Source organism: Terrapene carolina, unplaced genomic scaffold (assembly GCF_002925995.2).
Source record: "Terrapene carolina triunguis isolate 2854851 unplaced genomic scaffold, T_m_triunguis-2.0 Scaffold130, whole genome shotgun sequence".
Taxonomy (NCBI): domain Eukaryota; kingdom Metazoa; phylum Chordata; order Testudines; family Emydidae; genus Terrapene; species Terrapene triunguis.
In genome coordinates, this window is record NW_020664481.1 from 25,342,241 (window position 1) to 25,366,277 (window position 24,037).

General features: G+C 44.9%; 3 protein-coding genes across 3 annotated transcripts; all 3 read left to right on the top strand.

Moving 5' to 3' along the window:
* Nucleotides 1–2,945: 2,945 nt before the first annotated feature.
* On the top strand, nucleotides 2,946–5,682 carry LOC112120371 (ferritin heavy chain A-like). The gene is made up of 4 exons (XM_024219428.2): nucleotides 2,946–3,047; nucleotides 3,426–3,572; nucleotides 4,169–4,294; nucleotides 5,527–5,682. Exons 1-4 carry the CDS (start codon nucleotides 2,946–2,948, stop codon nucleotides 5,680–5,682), a joined length of 531 nt encoding a protein of 176 aa, XP_024075196.1.
* A 5,155-nt stretch (nucleotides 5,683–10,837) lies between these two features.
* Nucleotides 10,838–13,644, top strand: LOC112120374 (ferritin heavy chain A-like). Its single transcript, XM_024219431.2, has 4 exons — nucleotides 10,838–10,939; nucleotides 11,432–11,578; nucleotides 12,775–12,900; nucleotides 13,489–13,644. The coding sequence occupies exons 1-4, from the start codon at nucleotides 10,838–10,840 to the stop codon at nucleotides 13,642–13,644; spliced, it is 531 nt and encodes a 176-aa protein (XP_024075199.2).
* A 3,320-nt stretch (nucleotides 13,645–16,964) lies between these two features.
* On the top strand, nucleotides 16,965–20,154 carry LOC112120373 (ferritin heavy chain A-like). The gene is made up of 4 exons (XM_024219430.2): nucleotides 16,965–17,066; nucleotides 17,725–17,871; nucleotides 18,348–18,473; nucleotides 19,999–20,154. The coding sequence occupies exons 1-4, from the start codon at nucleotides 16,965–16,967 to the stop codon at nucleotides 20,152–20,154; spliced, it is 531 nt and encodes a 176-aa protein (XP_024075198.1).
* The last annotated feature ends 3,883 nt before the right edge of the window (nucleotides 20,155–24,037 follow it).

Here is a 24,037-nt window from a genome sequence, read left to right on the forward strand (position 1 = left end):
GAAAGAGGATTGTTAATGTGAACTAAGTACCTTTTATTCACTCCAGTGCTGTCCATGTGGGGGCAGTTAGCATGTAACAGTTGGGTGTGCTCTATAATTCACCTTACTCCCCCATAATATGCACTGCTGTGCACTTTAGACAGTGGCACATATTTTCCTTGCTTGGGAACAGACTGTCTGCCTTCCGACATTAAACGCTAGTGTGAGTGCTGCTGAGGGTAAGACGAAGACAAGTCACAGTCTGCACATCTAAATAGTAGTATCCATCTGAACATCAAGAATTAGGAACAAGTCTTCTCGCTGACTGATGGGAGCTTGCTGTGTTAGTTGTGGTGCTTGGAGAGAATAGTGGATTTCAGCTACAGCTCTAGAGCGTAGTTGTTCCATAAGACACTTTGCACACACAACAAAGGACATTCTCTTTGGTCTGACAAAGGAGTAACTTTGACCTTATAGAACATAGAATTACTCAATTTTTCACAAATAGGCAGTGTCTACCTTCTCTCTCCTCCTTGTGATAAAGAAACAAGGCAAGTGGCTTCAGTGGGAGAGCTACATTGGGACCAAGAGGCTGGCTCTCACTGCTGAGTAACACAATGTGGTGCAAAATGTCATTAATCTTATTGCCCACTCTAAATTTTCATGAATCTTTCTTCTACACCACCTGCCCTTCATTTTGTCTGGCTGCTGGGAATTGCGGCACTTGAGTAAGCTGTCCTTCTCCTATGTTTTAGGCAACAGAGGAAGGATGGTTTATGTGTGTCTGGCGTTTGAATAGAACTCAAAAGTTCTGGGTTAATTCCCAGATTTGCCACAGATTTCCATGTGTGAGGGTGTTTAAGATTAAGCACCCAAGTAGTTCTACTGACATCATTATGTTTGCAGAATGAGGGCCTTAGCACATAAATTCTGAAGACATGGGGCTGGTCTTTCATTTTTCTGTAAGGCAACATGCATTCCTACGGCTGTGGATAAATAAATGCTGCTGTTGCTTGTCACTCAGGCACATAACCATCCATTCTCTCTTTGTTGCTGGACACAGACTTCATCTGCTGTAAGATGCATCACATAAGCATGAATTACTGGTATTTGGTAGTGAATTCAGGGACTAGTAAGAACCGTACTGGCTCTGCAACAGACATAAGCCATTATTTATTAATAAAACCTAAATCGTATTATGTATCCACTGGTTTCATGATTAAATCCTTGTTTTATCTCTTCTAACAATTAACTGAGTGACCCTAAAGATAGATGTTAGGAAATCACAATGGATTTATTACAGCCAGAGTTTGTCTACACCCATCAATACAGAACAGAGAGGCTAATACCCTTATCTTTAATTTTCTATGCAAGAAGGCTCCAGAGGGTCTGCTCTCACTTTAATTTCCTATTCTCTTCTATGCAGGAGTGTTCTGGTTCCAGTAACACTCAGGTCCTGAAATGGGAACATAGAGATTATTTCAGTGCCCCAAAAGACCCAGCTCTATCTGTATGTTTTTTCTCTCACCCACACACTTGATTGTAGACTCCATATTTCATTGTTTCAACGGTCCCCATTTTATTACTTGCAGCAGTAGCATGGGGGTAAGGCACATCTATTTCCTCATCTCCAGTTAGTTTTCCTGCTTCCCAGTCATTCAACCACTGAGAGATATTTCCTCCCGCTTCCTAGAGATGAAATGAGTAGGGCATGAGAAGTCACGGTGCTGCTTCTGAAAACAAGACCTTGACCAGACAAGTAACAGGATGTCCCTGTGCTGGAACAGACCACATCCAGTACTGGAAAACTGGAAGAGAAAATAGATCTCTGAACTGTGGTTCTGGAAAGTCAGTAAGGTCTAGATAACTGCTGTTCTGCTCATCAGGCAGGAGTGAGATAGCTGAGGAAGAGATTTCAGATCTTCTTTTACATCTGTACACTTCATTTCATTTGTATCAATATCAATATCCGCTTAAGACAGGGAACAAGGAGGATGAGGTGAAGCCATTTCTTGAACCAGTTTAAATACACTTTAAATAGGCCTTTTTAGTTTGTCAGAGGAATCAGAGAGACCTGAATTTCTTTCTTGCAGAAGATCAATCACAGGCATTTCCACCTCTAATCCTGCTATAGAGCTGAATTAATATAATTTGAGTTGTCAGCCCTACATACCACATATCCACCAGGGAAACCACAAGTAGAAACTTACATTGGGCAGCTTAGGCTGCTCTACTTCTGTCCCTGTCCTGCTGTCTGCTAAACAGTGTGGACCATGTCCTGCCATTACCCTGGTGTTCCTGTCTTTCTCAGTGTTGTGTCTCCTCTACCCACTCCACTGTGAGCAAATAGATCTACTCCATGCTCCAGTGTCTACAATGATATGCTTTGGGATACAGAAGAATGCTGAGAGATGGGACTCCAAGGCAGCATAACAATCACAGGTATCACGCAAAGCTTCTGGCATTCAAGAAACTGACAATCAAAAGCAGAATTCATAGAAATCATTAAGCCATGTACACTGTAGGCACATAGCCGCAGATTCCCCATTCCAGCTGCTTCTCTTCAGAGCAGGGACTTGTGGGGAAATCACACTCGTTTGCTGCTTTCTCCACAGTAGCTCAAATCTCTTGATCAGTACAAACAAAAACACCAGGGAGGGTGTGATCTGACCATGCTAGTGGAGGAAAACATCCACAAAGCTCAGCAACTCTACCTTGTTTCAGAGCAGCAGTTGCTGAGTCATGCTGTGGCAATGGATTGCTGATTGGTTCCTTGAGGCAGAAGGGATTTCCATTGGATGGCAGAAGCTACCCATCACACCCACACCATGCTCCGGACAGTATTAAAACCAGCTGTGAGGAAAACACTTTCCATGTCTTCTCTGGGGTGGGTTGTTTCAGCAGTGTGTGGATAGGGCTTGGTGAGTGCTCAGTGCTCATTATCCTTTCTTCTGTGAAGTGCTGAAATGGAGTCTCAGGTGCGCCAGAACTTCCACCGGGAGTGTGAGGCTGCTATCAACTGTGTTGTGAATTTGGAGCTGCGTGCTAGCTATGTCTTCATGTCTATGGTGAGTCAGAGGTGTTCTTAGGATCTTATTTTCTGTTTTCCACTTCAGCTATTACTCTAAATATTACAACAAACTCCTGTAAAACTTTTTTGAGGTAGCTGAGGCTTCTTTGTGATAGGAAGAATTATAAATGCTTACTCAAAGATTGTAGCATCTCATCTGGGTAAATGCTTTTGCAGAAATGGAGTTGTACAAGAGCATAAGGAACTCTGAGACTGCTTCAGAGGTGGGACTAAAACTCTGTTAACCCTGTAGTACTGCTATTGGATTACACCTATGTGTGGCATTTAAGGCCTGTATGGACTGAGTTCTGCACTAGCAAAGATCTTTGACACACCCAGCCAGGCATTGAGATATTAATCTTGTACTTCTTTCCAGTCTTGCTACTTTGACCGTGATGATGTGGCCCTGAGGCACATGGCCCAGTTCCTGATGGAGCAGTCCCATGAGCACAAGGAGCATGCGGAGAAGTTTCTGCAATACCAGAACAAGCGAGGGGGACGCAGTGTCCTGCAGGACATAGAGGTGAGGGGACGGGGAACACAGTCACTTCAGTGTCTTATCTGACCCATAAGATGCTCTGGGGAGGGACTACTGGTATCAAAGCTGATGTATTGTAGGGAAAGGGTTCAAATTCTGCTTGGCATCATACATTTCTGCTTTGTGTAACAACTTCCCATAGATGGACACACACTATCAAGTCAGCTAGGTGATGGGCTCTACCTGCTTACTATGCAGGGTGTACCCTATGGACAGGGGACTAGAATGCATGTGAACCCTTTTCTATCTAAACATAGGCATGAGAGGCATAGTGAGGGAATAAGCTTGGAGAGCTGTTGCTTAGTACTAACCTGTCCTGGTGGGCTAGATCAATTAGCTGTAAATGTCTTGAAATCACATAAAATGTGCCTCTTCCCGAATTGCAGTATTGGTATTGGTAGAGACTTCTAGTAGTAAAGGGAATAATTTACATTGCAAAGGGTCTGCTAGCATATTGGCCATAACAATATTGGAGAATAGAGGTGAAGAGCAGCAGGACAGATTCCCCACTGGGGCCTAGACATTAACAGAGCTAGAGCAGGTATGGGTTGTGACTAACCTTCTTGGTGGCTATTTCACAGAAGCCAGAGCGGGATGAGTGGGGGAATAGCCTGGAGGTCTTGCAGCATGCTCTGCAGCTGGAGAAGACCTTGAACCAGGCCCTGCTGGACCTGCATAAAGTGGCTACAGAGCAGAATGATCCTCATGTGAGTATAAGTTGGCAGGAGGAATGGAGGTTGTAGTCAGCAAAGTTCAGAATGGGAGTTAATGGAAACTCAGATTTAAAATAAAAATAAAAATCCTGTTTTGGAAAAAACAGGGCCTTTGGTAAAGGGACACCTTCCCCCTTATCTTTTCAGCTTCTGAACCACTTTATTTCAAACATTTTGTCTTCTCTCCCTTTCTGGCCACACAGTGTGACAGAATGAAGTGTTTAAGTTCCCCAGTTTTCTTCCTTCACTTTCCACGCCAACTTCTAAAATGGCTTCCGTCTCTACAGAAGCCATTTTCCCTCAATCCTTTGAGACCATAGAGGGGCACTAATTGGGGTGGGAATTAATATGGGGTTATACCTGTAGCAGATGGGGGGGGGGGGGGGGCTAAAGCCACCCTTTCAAAGTGAGGGCCTAGTTCATGCACCTCTATGTAGCAGTGTTTTCCTCCCTGCTTTACATCAGAGTCCTGAAAGAAGTCCCTTCTGAATTCAGCAGCAAAATATCAATGGCCACAATTCTCATGGATAGGCTCTAGCTACTGCAAAAGTTCTCTCACGGTCACAGTTGTGCCTCATTAGAGTGAAAGGGGCCCAAGGAATTCCTGGACCTATCAGGAAAGGAATAACCAGAGGGGAGCCCTCCTGAAAACAAGTGGCTAACTAAATGGAGAGCCCCAAACTGAGGGGGCAAATATGTAAAATTCAATGTAGTAGAAAACCAGCAGAAAGGTGAATGTGGAGAACTAAAATGAGAGGTAGCAAAACATCTATTTAGAAATCGTGTAATGTCTGTCTGTACCCATGTCCTTTAGTGATCTTAACCTACTGCTGTGCAATAAATGAGTGGCATCCACTCTGGGATATTTCTTGCCTACACTGTACAGAATGTTCCTGGTTGAATTCAAAGACTATCCCACCAGTATGAAATCCTCTCTAATACTTCTCCATTGTATGCATTGTTTAATGATGACTTGGGGTGGATGTAGGGGATCTGATTCCATGTAAACTGCCATTGAGGTTATACTCTCTTATACCTTAAAATTTTAAGGTAGAGCAACCTTTCTTCCTAGTTCCAGGATCTTCCAGTTCACTCATTCTACGTGCTTCTACAGAACATGTACAGTTAGTCTCCCATCTTAACTTACTAACTGTCAAGTAGTCAGCCCTCTCTCTACTAAGCACATAGGAGCTAGAATAAGTCTTCCTGGTTTCTTCTTTCTGCAGCTTTGTGACTTCCTGGAGTCTGACTACCTGGAGGAGCAGGTGAAGGCCATCAAGCAGCTGGGAGACCACCTCACCAACCTGAAGCGCCTAGGAGTACCCCAGAATGGCATGGGAGAGTACCTGTTTGACAAGCTCACCCTGGGGGAGAGCAGCTGAAGTCTGCACTGACAGCTGCAATGTCCAATTGAATATATGAGCCTTTCCATTCCCAAATCAAAAGTTGTATAGAGTAATTGCTAAGTGCTGACAATAAAACTTCCTCATCTAGAATCGGTGTGGTATGATTTCAGTGTATGCAATGGGATTTTGGACCACTTGGTGATCACCTGTCCTGGAACAAACCAGAAGGAAAGATAGGATTCATCTAGTAGACTGAACTGGCTATTTTGGATGCTAAGACAAGGAATTGGGTAGAGGCAACATACAGTGATTCCCATGGTCTGTGCACCAGGGAGGGGAAGCCTTTCCTCTGCTAGCAACACATTTCAAACCTTCTACCTGAAACTCAACTTCAGAGGGCCTAAATCTAGACTTCTAAAGACAATAGTGGTCTGCACCTTTGTGTCTAAGGCTCTATCCTTATTTCTTCCTTCTAATCCTGCCTCTTTCTCTCTTCTCCCTTTTTTTCCCCCCTCCCCCAGCTCATATGACAACCTCTCTTCCAAATAACTTCTTAATTATGTTGAGAGAGGGGCTGACAAATTAGTTATCCTCTAAATGGAGGGTTTGTCACTGATGACAAACCACTTAGCCCTCCACCCAGAATTAACTACAGTGGACTTTCCTGTCTGTATCTCCAGTTACTGAACTACTTCAACTCTCCTTCTCTTCCTGCAACTAGGGCTGGAGTATGTGGAGGCATTTGAACAAAATCAGTAGTGGGTGACCTCCATATGTATTTCCTGCACTTAAACATCTCCAAATCCACAAGAAGGAAAAACAGGATGGTGATTGTTTCTGCACAGGGAGAAGGTGACCCAGTGTCTCCTATTATAGTGGAGAAGAAAATTGTGGGGCCCATAAGTGACTCACATGGTTATCTGACAGGAGAGGACTACAATACTAGCTAAGCTACTGTGGCAGGCAAATCATCACCTGATGATGACTGTGGCTAATATGTATAAACATCACCCATTTGTTCCTGAAAATATCTTAATTCCTCCTCATAAGCTGTCATACATCTTTTCAGCAATTGGCAGATTCTACAATAGGAAAGAGGTGGAGGGGGGAATACACATGCCTGGAGGAACATCATTGGGGTTGTGGTACTGCAGATCAGTCAATGGGATATGTACACAACTGGTATAACTCTGGAGCTATGCTAGTTTACAGTGGCTGAGGTTCTGACTCCAAGTAGCTCCTGCAACTTCTTCACACTTGGTAGTGGAAATTTAATCTCTGCCAAGAATTGGTTAAGCTTCTCTTGTAAAAGCAATCATTGGAGCTGCCCAGGAAAGGGCATTTCCATCCTGTGTGGAATTTTGGGTTTTTGAAAAGTTCTTCTGTGCTGAATCAGAAGCACAAGCCCCCTTCCCCAACACCAAACAGCACCATTTCTAGCAAAAGGAATGGGCCCTTTGTCCTCGGACACCAGGGCCTGGGGAAGGAGGAGTGTGGGGGTGAGGAGCAGGCTGTGGCTCACTGTATCTTCAGTGAATGGTGGAGTTGATGCAGACTAAATGTTTGGTGTCTTGATCAACAGTGACTAGACACCAAAGTGGGATGAGTGGGGGGAACAACCTGGAGGCCCTTTAGTGAACCAGAAGCTGGAGAAGATTCTGAACCAGGCCCAGCTGTACCTGCACAAGCTGGCTATAGAGAAGAATGGCCCCTATGTGAGTATGGTGGCAGGGAAATGCAGGGCAGCTTTGAAGAGGATGGCGGGAGCTGGGGGGCACTCTTTTATGCTCCGTCTCAGGAAAACTCTCTTGTACAGAAGCAAGGGTAGAAGAAAGGTCTGGAGATATCGCTCTCTTAAGGAGAACTCCTTCCTCTGGGGATGGGTGAAGGATTTTCTTGTGTAGGAGAGAATGTAAAACAGCTTAGGATGTGTTTTCTTGTCTTCTACAGTCCACCGGGGGCTTTCCTGCCCTCTTCCTCTTCTGTAGCTGAGAATCAGTTCGGTCTTGCCTTATGCTATTTTGGCTAAACATCTTCCCTCCAGCTGCTTTGCTGCAGCAGAATCATCTCTGGTGTCCGGAGGGAGAATGGGAGATGAGGAACTAAGATGGTGACATGCTTAGGAATAAGCCCCTTCTACTGCAACTGTGTCAGACTTTTTTGGGCATGCAGACAAGTGGCTTACTATCTCCTTGCCGTGGTGAACAACCTTCAAACTAGAGAATGTTGTTATCAGCTGTGGTTGTGAGAAGGGATGTTCGCTAACAATACTAGTTAGTCAAACATACAAGTGCCAACATGCAACAGTCTGAGGGTTTTCCTTGGAGGACAGAGGGGCAAAGATCCCATAACTCAACATGACACCATAACCTTACAGTGGTGAGCTATGTGTACTGAAATGCAAAGGTGCTATCCTAGATGGAACAAATCCATCTTCTAATCTTTCTTCCCTTTTCTAGCTGCAGCTGTGTGACTACTTGGAGAAGCAGGTGAAGGCCATCAAGCAGCTGGGAGCCCACCTCACCAACCTGAAATCCTGGGAGTGCCCCAGAATGGCATGGGAGAGTACCTGTTTGACAAGCACATCCTGGGGGAGAGCAGCTGAACAATGCACATGGGAGGCTCTCCTCCAGTATAGTAAAGCTGGATCAATGGCCATCCAAGTGCTGAGAATAAAATGTATTAACCTGTTGAAATCTCTAAGGTGTCTTTCTTTCTGGGGGTGGGGGATGGGAATCACAGGGAGCATGACAGAGATTGAGGAGGGTTGCTATTGAAAAGGCTTAGCCTAGATATACATCCCATGTGAGCTCTCCTGGGGGAGGGCTTGGCAGTTGTATTACCCCTAATGTAATTTCTTTCTGGGTATTGTAGGAAATGGACCAACTACACTTACTCACACTAAGTGTGATATCCTTTATGCCAGGTCTAGGGCCGAAGGCTCTACAATGTCACTTTGTTGGTTGAAGGACAGAACTTCTATCCAGTCCCAGATTCAGTTGTGTAGAAGCTGGGGTAAGAGGAGTGCAAAAATAAGTAGTATCGCTATCTGAAACAGGGAGGAAGTGTGTGTGTGGGTGGGGTAAACAAGGAGCTGGCTTAGAGAAGTGACTGGAGATAGTGAACCCCCTGAAGATGGACCTTGGGTTACAATTCTTAATGCTCAGCTTCCACTTGGAAGGGAAAATCTGGTGATGTAACTAGAAGGAGTCACAGATCAATGAAGGGATATCTATTAATGCCCTGATTTCAGAACCATTGTGAAGCCACTTTCTGCTCAATTCTGTACCCTCAACACCAGTGCCTTCTAGGACATCAGATGGTGCTAACCAATCGCACCACTTTGTCTTTTTCTGGCACTAGCATGATCCTCCCTAGCAATATAGCCACTAGCACAGAGGTTGCTGATTTTTGTGATGTGTGAAAATAAAAACAAGTGACTAAGTACAGCTTCTGGAAAAATGTTCAATACACTCAGGCACTGAACCGGGGTGGAGGGGGGAAATGAAAGCTTGCAATTTGTGTGAAATGAGGGTCAAAAGATAAGCACTCTGTCCTCATCAAACTATTTTATGCAACTTTTTTTTTGTTTACATTCAAACTAAAGCTTACTAGAGAAGTGAAAAGAATAAAACTGAAACAATGTGTTTTGAAACATCAGAATGAATTGTTTCAATAATGTCCCATTCAAATATCAAGGAAATTGATATTTTCCCAATATCTATCTCTTGCTTTTGTCCAATCAGGATTTTCTAACTGAAAAATTGAGTTACAAGAGGTGGGACCTCTAGTTCTAAAGCTAGATTGCTGGGGAAGAATTAATAGTGCTTTCTGTCTACGTGTGTGTAGGCATCAGCAGGGCCGCCGACAGCGGGTTCGGGCCCCAGTGAAAAAATTTTTTGGGGCCCCCCAGCAAGGGCGGACCGGCTAAATGGGGGGTGGGGGGAAAGCCAGGCCCTGGGCCCCCTTCTGGACCACTGGGCCCCGGTAATTTGTACCGGCTTCCCCCCCTCTCGTCGGCCTTGGGCATCAGGATCATATCAGCCTTGGTTTCTTAGCATTCTGGAGTGGAGGGGAGCTGACCACTGCGTGAGAAGCATCTCTTGCTGCATCCCTACCTCCTATGTCTGACATGAGGAATGTGGCAACAGTCCTGCGCCTGCCAAACCATGCCTCCAGCAGCTAAAATGAACCATATTTTCTGTCAGTCTTGTTGCCTCTGCTCTTAAGGTTCCTTGCTGAATTTGCTTTGGGACACTTCCTAGCAGACCCCATAGAGATTTCAGTCCTCTGTGTCGTGACAGTAGGGGCAAAGAAACTCTGGCAGCCCCGTTGGTGATCACTTGGGCACCAGTTTGCACTGGCCAGCAGGCCTGTCTTTTTGTAGAGAAAGAGGTTTCCTGTTGGAGGGGCTCCATAGTTCAGTCTGAAACTGTTCCCTCTTCCAGGGAGATAGAGAGGATGAATTTCACCTTTTTTAGCACCAGGGAAAAATAGCTGTGTTTTTGCAAAAGTCTGGGGAGCTGGGCAAGATGGCTGTGAGGGGGATATTTGTGTTGCCAAAACACCGGAGCGTAAGTCACTAATGCATGTCTCGGCAGAATAAGATATACAAAAGCACTTAAGTGCCATTTTGGAAAGTGATTTAGGAGCTCATGTCCCAGTGCTTTTCAGTGAAACTCACTTTTGAGTGCCTCAGTCACTCTTGGAGGTGGGACTTGGGTGCTTTTGAAAACTGATCCCATAGTGTCTAAGTAAACAGCATGACAGTAAAACTATTAGTTTCCTACATGGTTCTAAACATACAGCTAGTTACCCAAGGTTAGGACATGCTAAGGAAGTGAGCAAATAAAACAATCAGCTAAGTGACTTGTTCAAGGAGAGTCCATAGCCCCCACCCGCCTCCTATTGTGGCTATAATGACAACAGGGGATGTCATCTTGATGAGCCAGTCTCTCAGCTGTGAACATTTCTCTACAGTCCCACCCACAATGCTGACTGGTGCCTTGCTGAGGAAGGGAATTTCCATTGGTCAGCATCAGCTGCCCATCACTACTCTGAACAGTATTAATGCCACCTGTCTTCAAGTACAAGTTCTGCTTGCCTTTGGGGTGTGTTTCTGTGGTGACAGAGCTTAGAAGCTTTCTAATTTTTTCCTGCACTGTTATAACTGTATTTTCTAGGTCTTGAGATGGAGTCTCAGGTGCGTCAGAACTTCCATGCTGAGTGTGAGGCTGCTGTGAACCGCCTGGTGAACCTAGACCTCTATGCTAGCTATGTCTATCTGTCTATGGTGAGTCTGTTGGTGCTGTGTGGTGGTTTTTTGTTTTTTTTTCTCTTCAGTTTATTTCTAGCTACTGAGAGTGAAAATATGGAACAAATACAGTGTGTGACCTTGCAGGTTAAATCTGTGTGCTAGTGAGGAAATAGGTAGACTATGAAGTATTTTGGTGGTGTGCTATGACAAACAGTTGTAGTTGTAATGGGCAGGTGTTGTAGTGAAGGGAAGTTCTTGAAGGGGAATGTCTTGGAATGTGGCTCTGGGGAAGGGGGAGACTGATTGTAATCACTACTTGCTCCAGATTGCACAAAGAGTAATCTTTAGAAGCTTAGACTTCCCTTGTATTGTAGTTAGAGATACTAGCATTGTACCTGGCTAAAGGCAAAGGATGAAGGAGACAAGATGGCTTGTGCCCATATATGGGGGCTTGGTAAGTACATTTTGATATTGACCTGTAGCAAATATCTGATGCATTGCCTTTGCTGTTCTCTTCTGTCTCTCTAGTCCTACTACTTTGAGCGGGATGATGTGGCCCTGAGGCACATGGCCCAGTTCCTGAAGGTACAGTCTCATGAGCAGAAGGAGCATGCAGAGAAGTTCCTGACCTATCAGAACAAGCGAGGGGGAAGCATTGTCTTGCAGGATATCAAGGTGACCACTAAGGGCGCTTGCTGTTCAGTCTTGCTTTATAGTCCCTGCATCTTGTCACACTGTCTGAAATGGCTAATGACTGTGAGTGCTGCCTCAGGGCAGACACCCCAACTGGTGGTGTGATCTAGAAGTAGATTTCACCAGCCCAGTACTAAATGTGACTTCCCAGACACTACAGTAGCCTATAATGGAGTCACAGACCATCCAAGTGGATGCTCCAGTTATCTTAGCATCTAGGCAAGCTGGACTGGTGAATGGTCACTTACCCCAACTATCTCAAAACATCCAGTCCTAAGAAACCCATCACTCACTTGGGTTGATTTGTATTGTCTGGTGTGAGATCTAGGGTACTAGTAGCCAAGTCTATAGTAAAGTTTTTTTTAACTTGTTTTCTTGGTTAATCTGCTTTAACCTCTCAACATGTACAGGTGAGTCCCAGTCTAGAATTCCTAATAGTAACCTCTGTTACCATTAGCCAGTTCCCCCAGAATTATTCTAAGTAGCCCTGAGAGACGTTTGGGAATCTGTCCTCTCATTCAGTTATTCTGCTGTTAGACAACCCAGAGATGAAGGTGTGTGGGGGTTCTCCCCCCCCCCCGTGTCCATACCTGTAGCTGCTAGGGGAAAACCAGCTGACAGCATCATTACCACCACATGGGCTCTTTACCTGGCAGAGAGAGAGGCATGCAATTAGTCTCTGATCACTGATCATCCCACACAATGATCACAAGGGTTAGTACTTGCCTGTGAAAGCTCTTCATTTGCATTCCACAAGGATTTTCTCGTTGGATGGGTTTTTTAGTTACAGGGGTGTATACCACGGAATGTTTGCTATTCATCTAACATACAGATAAGTGAGAACAAGGCAGATAATGTAATGTTAGTTTTCATGAAGTTTACATTATTAACAATGACTTTGATCTATACAAATACCCAAATGAACTGGCCTGATTTTCAGCAATGAGTTTGAGGTCTCAGCTGACAAGGCTTTTGTTAGAGTTGGCACTTGGCTTACTGGCATCACAGATCTCAGATGTTTATTACTGCTGTCTATTAGACAAGGGTAGCAGATTTTTTTTCCAGCCCCCACTTCACCTCTTAAATGAAGGAAGCCTACTCTCTTCTCCATGGAGAGTAGACCCTATTCCCTACCTGCAGTGTGAGTCAACAAGTGAGTGTAATTTGGGTTTGTATAGAAGCCAGAGCAGGATGAGTGGGGGAACAGCCTGGAGGCCCTGCAATGCGCCCTGCAGCTGGAGAAGACTCTGAACCAGGCCCTGCTGGACCTGCACAAGCTGGCTACAGAGAAGAATGACCCCCATGTGAGTATGGCAGACAAATACAAAATCATTGGAGTAAATGTTTGGAAGCACTTCTTCCTCTGGGGAAGTCTGGCTCTTGAAGCCTAGAGACTCCCCTTCCCCTCCCTTTTTCTGGGGTGGGGGAGATGAAAATGTAAACCAGCTGATGCAGTGTTCAGTTTTCTAATCTGCCCAGAGATGCTCTTCTCTAGCAGGAGAGACCCCTCTACTCTTCTTTTGCCTCCAGGCTTCTGTCTCTGTGCTGGGGGGCAGGGGGTGTCAAATATTTGGAAGAGGGAATTATGGTTACAATTGTCAACAGTCTCTTACTGGATCTATACCTTAGATTGCTGGCAATGATGCTTCCCATCCTTTGACTACAGAGCTTCCTTGCTTAGAGGGTGTGAGAAGCAATATTAACAACTGGAGTTGTCCACATAGCGCTGAAAAGTAGTGTTTCACACCCTACTGACATGTGCTGGGGAGAGGTGGCTGATTCCCCCTAGCTCACTGAGACTCTTACTTGAATCTAAAATTCTGCACTGAAATGTAATGGTGTATAGTTGAACTGGAATGAATATTCCTCTTCCTTCCCTTGCTTGGCTGCAGCTCTGTGACTTCCTGGAGTCTGAATACCTGGAGGAGCAGGTGAAGGCCATCAAGCAGCTGGGAGACCACCTCACCAACCTGAAGCGCCTAGGAGTACCCCAGAATGGCATGGGAGAGTACCTGTTTGACAAGCTCACCCTGGGGGAGAGGAGCTGAACTACACACTACCAGCTGAGTGCCATGCAGATCTCTAGGTCTTCATAGACCAGGTGTAGCAACCTAGGGCCAGGTGCTGACAATAAAATGTTCTATGCATCCACTATCCTGTGTCTTTGATTTGGTCAAGATGACAATTCCTCTTCTGCATGCTCTGTGCAGATGGGATGACTGTTATGTTGGGGCATGGCAGTAGGGTCCTAGTCACCACTTCTTCTGATGGCAGGAGCAGGGTGTGAAATGCTCTCCTGCCTCTCAAATTTTTGAGACTACCCAAGGTTTGATGTTCTATGTTGCCATAGAATAGTGTCTCTCACAACAACCTACCCCAGTAGCTACTGATCTTAGCTGGGATGGGGGGGCAGGGAAACCCAGTTAAAATTTCAGCTTTGCCTGAGTCCGAGCTGGGCCTCAACTGTGACTTCTCCCACCCCAGGTGACTGGTAACCCTGCTGGAGTTAGTCTCCCTTGATGGCTTTCATCAGAATAGGAGAAATCTCTCTTCTTGAAGCTGGTACTACCATGGACTTTGTGGTCTAACACCACTGTGCCACTGCACTCTTCTCCCACTACATCCCCTCCATCCTTTACTAGGTCTCTGAAGTAACCTCATCCTCTACAAAGGGACCTGCTTAATGACTCATTTTTCCCCCCCCATGGTGCCACAGCTCTTTAGCAAGAAGTTCACCTCCCTCTGCCTCACATCCCCTCAGCTACTCCAACTGTCCTTCTCCTCCTGCAGCTTCTGTTAGAGGCACACAGCTGGGCTCAAATGAAATTCAGAGGGGGGGGAGGGGAGGTTACCTACTGATGTGTGCCAACTGAAGAGTAGCTTCCAACTGTAGGGCTGCCCTGTGGTGCTAAGAGGTTATTCAGAGAGCCCAGGTGAAGGACACTGCATGGCTGTTTGTTCTTTCTCAGGGAGCCACCCAGTGACAACCTTCACTCCCCCAGGAGTCAAGAAAGCAGGAAACGTTCCTACCATCCACCCCAGTGTTAGAAAATGTTGGAAACCTGCCCTATGGGGGGAGTAGGGGTAAACAACTGTAGAGTTAGTGTAATCAATGAGGGTCAGCTTAGGGCAGCAGTGGGCCATGTTATTAACCAAATGACTATGGGAGCCTGCTGTGGGCTTAGTCAAGTTAGGGTGACTTATTTTCATATTACTAAAGATGGGGAGTTAAGACACATCCAAACAAGAGCAAATAAGTGAACCAATGTCCCACAACTTTGTGCCTGGTTATCTCTTGCTGTAACTGCCTGATCCTACTCTAGTGGCAAGGGGGTGGGGAGGGGGGGTGGAGGAAACAAGAAGCTGCTACTGGACCCCATGGGGACTGTGGTACTGCAGGTCACAGGCAATGGAAAGTCTTACCTGTAAACAAAGAGCCAGGTATGCAGCAGATGTAATTCAATGCAGCTCTGCTAAAGTTCAGTCCCAAGATAGTTAGGTTTGCACTTTTAATTTTATTCTGGGAGAAGAGAAAATATTAGGCCATTGCCCATTGTTTGATTTGTCCTATTTAGTAGTGCAAGAGCATTAATCTTTAGATAGCCCCATTCACACAGCAAAACCCCAAAGGTCTTCCCCAAGCTATGAAGAAGTGCTAAGCTGCCACTAACATGCTGCTTACCAGTGGGTGAAAGCCAATAGTTGCCCACCAGCAGCACTGTCCGTTTTGAAGACAGGCTGGAGGCTGTATAATTGTGCTAATGAAAAAAGTAGGGAGGACTTGAGAGGCATGGAATGTAATGACCCAAGCTGAACACAGCCCTGCTCTTCTAACAAGGACTTTTCCCTCCATCATGATTTCTGCAGAGAAGTGCCCCTAGTACCAAGGATAACGTCTCTCCTTACTGGCACCTCAGGGACAACACTTGAATGGTTTCACTAGCTGTAGCGGGGGAGGTGGGGGGCACAGCTTGTAATCCAATGACACTAAAAGGGACTAAACCAAAGGGAGGGTGGGGTGGAGAAGAAGCAAACTGCCCTAGGAGACATAAGGGGCAAACTAGCCAATCTTTTTTTCCTCAATTTGCGACAATTGCTCGAAAGAATGTCTTTATCAACTATTATTTGTATTCTGCAGCAGCCAGAGGCCAAAAGCTAGGACATTCTAGCTGTACCCAGCTCTTTTAGACAGAAGGGAGGTGCCTGGGGGACAGAGTTTGGTTAATATTTTCAGTTGGTATCAATTTAAATAAGTCCTCAATAAAAGGCAGAAAAAGAATGCACTGCTGCCTTTTCTTGGACCCCTACATCTTTTTTTAATGACAGCAGGGGTGTTTGTCACAGAGGTACAGAAGCCAAAATTTCTCTTTCTTTCAGATACTAGATCATAGATGTGACCTCACCTGCTGCTTCTGTTCAGCCCCATGAGCTGCCCATCTCACCCCCTGCAGATGTACACACCATGACAATTCCTGGTGGGACCTCGATCCGCAATCGCTTCCCTAATTCTGGTGTCTGCAAAGGCAATAGTGTGAAATATGTCCTGCCATCAACCTGGTGTTCCTGTCCCAGCAACCTCTCTGTGTCATATCTTCACCACTCTCCCTGTGACTCCCCCATGTCCATACTACAGTGCTGGGCTACACTTGGGATCCAAAAGAGAAGTCTGACTACACAGAGAAGGGACTGTCAGATGCATAACAGTCACATGTATCATGCCAAGCCTCTGACACCTGAGGGCAGAATTCAAAGGAAACATTGACTCATGTGCACAATTAGGGTGACCAGACAGCAAGTGTGAAAAATCGGGATGGGTGTGGGGGGTAATAGGCACCCATATAAAAAAAAGCCCCAAATATCAGGACTGTCCCTATGGTCATTCTATGCACAATAGGCATCATTGTCCCAGACTCCTGATGCCACTTTCATCTCTTCAGAGCAGGTCTTGGTGGGGAAATCTGACGTATTGGCTGTTTTCTGCACATCACAGGCAATTCCTCAGTTATCAGACATAAAGGAACCATGGAGTGACCTCACTGTAGTCCTCTTGGAGAATATCTACAATCCCCAGCTCCTTTAGCTGGGCTCAGAGCAAGAGAAGAAATGTCACGAAATGAACCTTGCCCTGGTGGAAATGCTGCTATAGCCACGCCCACAATGTTAACTAGCCCCTTGTTGGAGAAGGGAATTTCCATTGGCCAACAGCAACTGCCAATCATGCCTACAGCCTTTCTGACCATTATTAAGAGCAGCTGTGCTGGGGAGGAGATAGTTTCTCTTTCTTGCTTGGGTGGTGGTTCTGTTTTCACAGAGTTTGTGGAGAACTGTGTGTTATTCTTATCTAGAAGCTTTTGTTGGATTGGTAAAGATGGAGTCTCAGGTGCGTCAGAACTTCCATCTGGACTGTGAGGCTGCTGTCAATCGCATGGTGAATTTGGAGTTGTATGCTAGCTATGTCTACCTGTCCATGGTGAGTGCTTCTATTTCTCCTGCTGCTCTCTATTTGAAGGTAATTGTGGCCTAGGGTTGCAAATGGGCATTGCTGGAGTGTTTTCTTGCTCAGGTGTGACTTCTGCACAACTTGGTTTCCTAGTCTGGAAAACACAGAGTGCTTTTGCTGAATGACCTACTCCTATTCTTTCAAGGCAATGAAATGCTGATGTAAGCTGCAGCCATATTTCAAAAGGAATTGTGTTCCTTTTTCTCTAGAGACTTTTAGTCTCTGGATGATGGCTGCTGCTACAGAAATTCTCCCCATTCTGGAAAAAAACCACAAACAGGTTTGTATTTATGAAGGTTCTACATGCATCTCCTCCAGGCAGTCTCTCCTTTGCAGTTGACTGAGCTGCAAACTGAATGCCAGATATGATGGTAACTGATTTAATGGCAAGGATCTCCACACAAAACAAATAGTGTAGTAGTGTGGAGGTCTGTCTAAAGACAGCTGTGGGAAGTTGCTCTTCCTACAGGCTGGTGGTAGTGGGCTTCTCCCAGAGTTGCTCTAATCTTAGGGGCTATGTGTATATTGCACTACTGTAATTCCATGGCTCTGAATCACCTGCTATTGGGTCTGATGTAGCCATATTTAAAAACATTGTCTTCACTAATGGGTTTGTCCTTCTCCCTAGTCTTGCTACTTTGACCGTGACGATGTGGCCCTGAGGCATATGGCCCAGTTCCTGAAGGAGCAGTCCCATGAGGAAAGGGAGCATGCAGAGAAATTTCTGACCTACCAGAACAAGCGAGGGGGACGCATTGTCCTGCAGGACATCAAGGTGAGAAACTATATAAAACAGGGTTTCTTCCAAAAATTTCTCTCAAACTAATGAGCCCTGTGGGGGGGGGGGGGGAACAACTAGAGACATCAGAGGCTGGGGTTTTCATTTTAGACCATGTTAATTCTCTATGTGCCAAGCCTTTTCCCCCAAAGGTATAACAGACAGCTCTCATAAATCATCTACTTAATACAGGTGCATGCAGTTCTACAGTCATGGTATCCTGCTTGGCCCTTTACCTCTTCTGTATATTAACATGTTACTTAAAGCTCTAGTTCCCATTGAGTAGAGCAAAAAGATGTTATTTCTGTAGGAAGCAATTTTTAGCAAAAGAAATGAGTACTTCCTTGCCCACCAGGGCATGGGGAAGGAGAAGTGTCAGGGTGAGTAGGCAGTGGGTCACCATGTACCTTCAGTGAGTGTTTGAAGTTGGTTCAGACTGAATGTTGCTTGTTTTCTTGGTCAATGCTGAACAGAAGCCAGAGCGGGATGAGTGGGGGAACAGCCTGGAGGCCCTGCAATGTGCCCTGCAGCTGGAGAAGACTCTGAACCAGGCTCTGCTGGACCTGCATAAGCTGGCTACAGAGAAGAATGACCCCCATGTGAGTATAAGGTAGTGGGAAGAAAGGGGATAAGTTGGCAACTGCATGGAAAGAACATCTTGGGGTTATTGGCCTACTGGCCAATCATGTTGTAAAAAGGAAGAAATGTTCTGAGGCAATGGAGCTGTAGTGCAAATGTTAACAAACTGTGGTGTATATAGACAACAGATCACCTGAGCTTGATGTTCATCCATTCACTTCACTGCAATATTTTGATTGTACGTGAATCAGAAGTCTGGAAGCCACTGCTGTATACTACTTCTCACTTTGTGCCAAGTCAACTTATCTTTTAAGGAAGCGGCCTCTCATAGCTGGGAACTCTGACCAACAAGTCTCCCTGATTGGGGGGGAAAAAACAGGGTGGCTTTTTTTAACAGGGTGTCAACCCCCCCCCGCCCAAAAACAAAGTTTGAAAAGTTACACACCCACAACTTAAGTGAAAATTTAAAACTATTTTTTTTTTGTTTTCCCCACTTGTGGTTTCCTTGTGCGCCCCCTCCCCCATTGAAAGCAATAGAATGGATGCTGTCTAGGTTCCCCCCCTTTTTATACTCAAACACCTTCAAAGCTCTTCGTCTCTGAAAAAGGAGTGAGACAAGAAAAGTATTTGGGGGTTGGAGGTGTCTGGGTGAAAGGTTGCTGGGGAGTAATTAACTGAGGTATGAACTGATCAGCTAAAGCAGCCCCTTCTGAGGGAGGGCCTAGTTCATGCCACTGCTTTATATAGCAGCAGTCTCTGTACTTGGCTCAGCTAAGATGAGCCTTGAAAGGAGGCACTTCTGAACTGGGCAGGGGACTACTAATGACCTGAAGCTATCATGGGTTAAGTTCCCACTATTGCCAAATGTTCTGATAGGGCCGTACTTGTTTCTCAGTGGATTAACTGGGGCCATACAAGAGGGTGAGGAAGGGAATGATGGGAAAGGAGCCTTCCTGGAAGAGCGATACTGCTAACTAAATAGAGCAACTTAAACTAAGGGGTGAACATGTAAACTTCAGTGCAGTATAAAACTAGCAGAAAGGGCAGTATTGAATTGAGATGAGAGGCAGCAAAACACATGTTCTCAGAGAATTGTGTGTGATGTCTTCTGTATTCCTTGGTCCTGTTAGCAGGCACTTAACCTGCGGTGAATGGCATCTGCTGTTGGATATTTCTAGCCATACAGTATAGAACGTTGCTGGATGAAGTAAAAAAACCATCACCAGTATGAAGCTCTTTCCTAGCTAACATTCTCTAGGCTAAAGCCCAAAATGCATGGGGGGTAGCTATAGATTTAAGGGGTGTGTGGGGAATATGGACTGTAGGTAAATGTTACACTTGAATGACTGCTCCACCAAAAGATCTCCTGGCTAAAACTTGAACACCCATTCTTTCCAGTCCCAGGACTCTTTCCAGTTAAAGGTAGTGGATTTCAAATACTTGCATTCAGTCCTTTCTGGTCACACATCATGATGTGTGCAGGTAACAATCTAAGATCTGTTTCTGATCTGAGAGATTGAAACAAAATGTCAATTTACCTTGCAGCTTTGTGACTTCCTGGAGTCTGACTACCTGGAGGAGCAGGTGAAGACTATCAAGCAGCTGGGAGACCACCTCACCAACCTGAAGCGCCTGGGAGTACCCCAGAGTGGCATGGGAGAGTACCTGTTTGACAAGCACACCCTGGGGGAGTACAGCTGAACTACTTATGATCAGGGCTTCTTGTCATGATGGCTGCTATAAATCTGAATAAAACTTGACTTTCAGCTGCAATCTGGTATCTGCTCTATTTGTATGGGGGAGGGGATCAGGCCTCAGCAGAGGGTGCAGGAAGTCAGATGGAAAAGTAAGGATGAAGAATTGTTCCCCTTGCTAGCAATCTTGCAGTGTAGATCTAAACTTGGGTGGTCCCTCGAGTAGTTTATGCTCAGCAGTGGGTAAAGTAGGTGTGGAGAAGAAAAGGCTGGGTCTTGATGTAAGAAGTAGTTAAGAAAACTAATCCTTCCTAGACTTGCACTGGCATGGATATTGGCAAAAACAGGCCCTCTAAACACCATCCTATGCATTTAGTTAAAATTGCAACAGCATTCAAAACAGTTAGGCACTCTTCAAACACACTTCCTATAAGGCAGAGCCCTAGGCGCTACTCCAGTATCTCTAAGCAACAAGAATAACTGACCAAGCAATACTATGCATGCCCTTGAATTTTCTCTCTTCCAGTTAATAACATTGTTCAAGTACCTCCCAGCCTAACCTGCTTTTAGATTGAAATATTAGCATTGTCTCTAATCTATACACCTTTAAAACCCTTGATCCGACCTCTGGTTTGGTGTCCTATACTTGGGAGTAATAAGTGCTTGAATAACAAAGGAGGTGGGGGAGAACCCATGTGGATGGGGTGACATAATGTCTCAGGGTAAGAATCATCATAATTCCAAGTCACTTCCCCATGTTACTTAATGATTTCCAAGAGCATATTTTAAGAGCAGAAACTCCTCTTGCTCCTAAGTTATGAGCAGTGACCAGGCTGTCACTCATGTTGCCCCAACAAAATGACTTTATCCAAAATAGAGAATAGCATCTCTCTCAAAACATCCCCACAATGGCAGTAAATGTGGGCCTCTTTTCCTTCCACCTCTGTACATCAAGTGGCGTATATAGATTTGAGTTTGCTCATGAATACAAGTGCAGCTCAGGACCCTGAAATCAGGCTACAGTTCTGTCTGGCAGCTTGGGAATCTTAGTGGGGATAGTGTTGGCTAATGGGAACTAAATACAGCTTAGTGTCTGAAAATTGTTAATGTAACCTCTTCAATTTTGCATGGAGACAAACACTGCAAGCAAAACTTCAATTGCTTTTCCCAAATACCTGCTTGAGGTGGCTGTACCTATAACAAGGGGGTCATTTGAATATTCAGGACAAAGGGCTAATAGGTGAACAGTGACCTGGGTTTTGAGTATAGTAGGATAATATAGGGATTCTTCCAGGTTTTCCTTCAGAGGGGTGTGTGTTCTTTTTTTTTTTTTATAAAGGGGGGGGGGGGATAAGACTTCATGAATTTAGTAGTCACCCCATTGTTTCCGATCTGTTTGCGTATTTCCCCTTTTCCCACACGTCCACTCTTAAAAACTACTTCTGGAGCAGGGCCCTTTCTTGTACCTCCCTAGTCTTCATTTGTATGAATGAGGTAGGCAGCGAATCCAGAGATGTGACATAGTTGTTTTTAATGCAGGTGGGGTAAGACATTTCTGTGAAGATATCATGGGATCTTGAAAAAGAGATTTAGATTAACCCAAAGAAACAGAGCAGGAGCTGAGCCAAATGTAAGGCAGATTGTGCCCAAACTTCCTGAAAATCAATTTTGTGATGTCATCTGAGCCAATACCATGGACCAAGACAGCAGCGTGTGTAAACATGATTTTGTTTTGTATGACAGCTCAGGTTGAAGCCCCAGGCCAATTCATTTGTGTATTAGTATAGAGCAAAGTGATTGTTAAACGTACAAGAGTGTATTTGGTGTTTAAATGTCATGAAAACTAATGGGATGTTACTTGTATTGTTTTCACTTATCTATATCCTGTTGCAATGTAGTAGCAAATATTTATATTTTGTGTATCCCTGTAAATAAATAACCCATTCAGCAAGAAAAGCCTTGTGGAATGCAAACAAAGAACTTTAATAGAAAATTGCTAACTTCAAAGCAAGTGGTCCTTGTGTGTGATGAGCGAAGGTCAAAGACTCAAATTGCATTCCTTGCTCTCCATCAAAGGAAAAGCCTGTGAGGGTAGTGACCCTGTCAGCTTGTTTTCTTTGAGAAGAAGCTATAATTATAGATTCAAGGAAGGATCTTGCATCTCTGGATAGTTTGGACTCTTACAGGAAAGTGAATCAGATGCAAAGTGGAGATCCCCAGAGACAATCTAGGTACCCTGAAAAGACTTTTGGGAAACTGGGTTTGTTACATCACTGCTACCATTTAGAATTGTAGGCTGTGATTCACCTGTACATATAGGTTACCTGCTTTAACCTCTGCCATTTCCTTTTCTTAGCTAATAAAATTTGTTAATTCTGGCAGCCAATTCTATAGTAAACTATCTTTGGTGTAAGATCTAGAGTGCCAATTGATCTGGGGTAAGTGACTGATCTCTTGGGACTGGAGGCAACCTAACTGATGTGATTTTTTGGTGTAAGTAACCATTTTATTATAAAGTCCAGTTTGTCTGGGGGGCAAGATAGACTGGAGAATCTTAGGGGACTGAGATTCTATAGAAATACTGTTCTAGTGATCCAGGAATTCACATTCGTTACTGGCTTCGTGAAATCTAATTACAAAACATGCCACCAGCTTGGGGTGTCTGCCCTGTTTTCTGACAGTCTGCCCGGAGGTAGGCACTCACAGTTGTGAGCCACTCCTGACCGTGATATCTACCACATAATCTGAAGGTAATGTCTACTGAAGTAATGCATTTACCCTGCTTTACTCCTTCTGTTTCCAGTTCTGGCCTTTCGCTAGTCCCAAACACTGGCAAAAATCATAGTGTTTTACCTTTTGCAAAACCTTGTCAGTCCAGGTTTGGAATTGGGACACATTTGATCTTGGCTCCAGTGTGAGGTTACAATCTTCTGGTATTAACCCAAGTTACAGTAATAAATGGTGAATGTCCTATACCAAAATCCATCCCTCTCCCCCCACAGTATAAAGAGGGACAATATCCATATTAGCTCTCATTAGAAAAATTCTGACAAAACATTTTTGTCTGAATTTGCTGAGTTGTCTAATTGGAAATGTTTTGTGGAGATCGTTCAGTTTCAGTGAAGCTCTGATGTAACCTAGACAGTGGTACAACATAACCCAGCCCACTTCATTGGCAGCTCAGTGGCCTGCCAAGCTGGCTCAAAGTCATGGACCCCCCCAAGGTTTCTGGAGTCCCTGGCTCTAGGGCAGCCCACTAAGGGGACTGCTCCAGAGCTGGGACTGTGATTTGCTTTTACTTCATAACAGATGACAAAGTCGTAGCACAATTGATGTAATACTTATAACCTCACATGCTCAAAGCATAGCATGCTCAACGCATTTTACCTAACTATCCTCGAAGCACCCCTGGTGGAGTTCAGTCAATTTTATCCCCATTTTATAGATGAAAAGCTGTGGAGTGCTTTGCGCAAGGCCACACTTCTACAGACACTCCTGTGTTTGACCTTGTACACATGAGCTGTCCAACCGAAGTCAATAGAAATATTTAAGTGTCTCGAGTTAAGCATGAGCCTGAGTGTTTGCAAGATTGAGGATGTAGTCAATTAGGCCCTGATCCTGCAATGAACTCCCTATTATTATTTTTATTTAATTGCACTGGTGCCCACAACGTGCTAGGACATTTGCACAGTCCCCGTGCTGAGGCGCTCACGGTCTAGTCTAAGGGATTTTCTGTTTTAGAATGAGCCAGAGTTGGAACCCAGGAGTTCATGACTCCCCTTGCAAGGTTCATTCTGGTAGGCCACACCAGCACTGTAACATTTTAGCACTAAATGTACACACAGCTTAGCAAATGCAGAGCAAAAGCCAATAAAGGAAGATATTGTTTC

Bases quoted from the DNA above. Each gene is read 5' to 3' on its own strand.
- LOC112120371 (XM_024219428.2), top strand. From the start codon at position 2,946: ATGGAGTCTCAGGTGCGCCAGAACTTCCACCGGGAGTGTGAGGCTGCT. The intron at 3,573-4,168 runs GTGAGGGGACGG...GCTATTTCACAG, and splicing joins GTGTCCTGCAGGACATAGAG to AAGCCAGAGCGGGATGAGTG. The intron at 4,295-5,526 runs GTGAGTATAAGT...TTCTTTCTGCAG, and splicing joins CAGAGCAGAATGATCCTCAT to CTTTGTGACTTCCTGGAGTC.
- LOC112120374 (XM_024219431.2), top strand. From the start codon at position 10,838: ATGGAGTCTCAGGTGCGTCAGAACTTCCATGCTGAGTGTGAGGCTGCT. The intron at 10,940-11,431 runs GTGAGTCTGTTG...CTGTCTCTCTAG, and splicing joins GCTATGTCTATCTGTCTATG to TCCTACTACTTTGAGCGGGA. The intron at 12,901-13,488 runs GTGAGTATGGCA...GCTTGGCTGCAG, and splicing joins CAGAGAAGAATGACCCCCAT to CTCTGTGACTTCCTGGAGTC.
- LOC112120373 (XM_024219430.2), top strand. From the start codon at position 16,965: ATGGAGTCTCAGGTGCGTCAGAACTTCCATCTGGACTGTGAGGCTGCT. The intron at 17,872-18,347 runs GTGAGAAACTAT...AATGCTGAACAG, and splicing joins TTGTCCTGCAGGACATCAAG to AAGCCAGAGCGGGATGAGTG. The intron at 18,474-19,998 runs GTGAGTATAAGG...TTTACCTTGCAG, and splicing joins CAGAGAAGAATGACCCCCAT to CTTTGTGACTTCCTGGAGTC.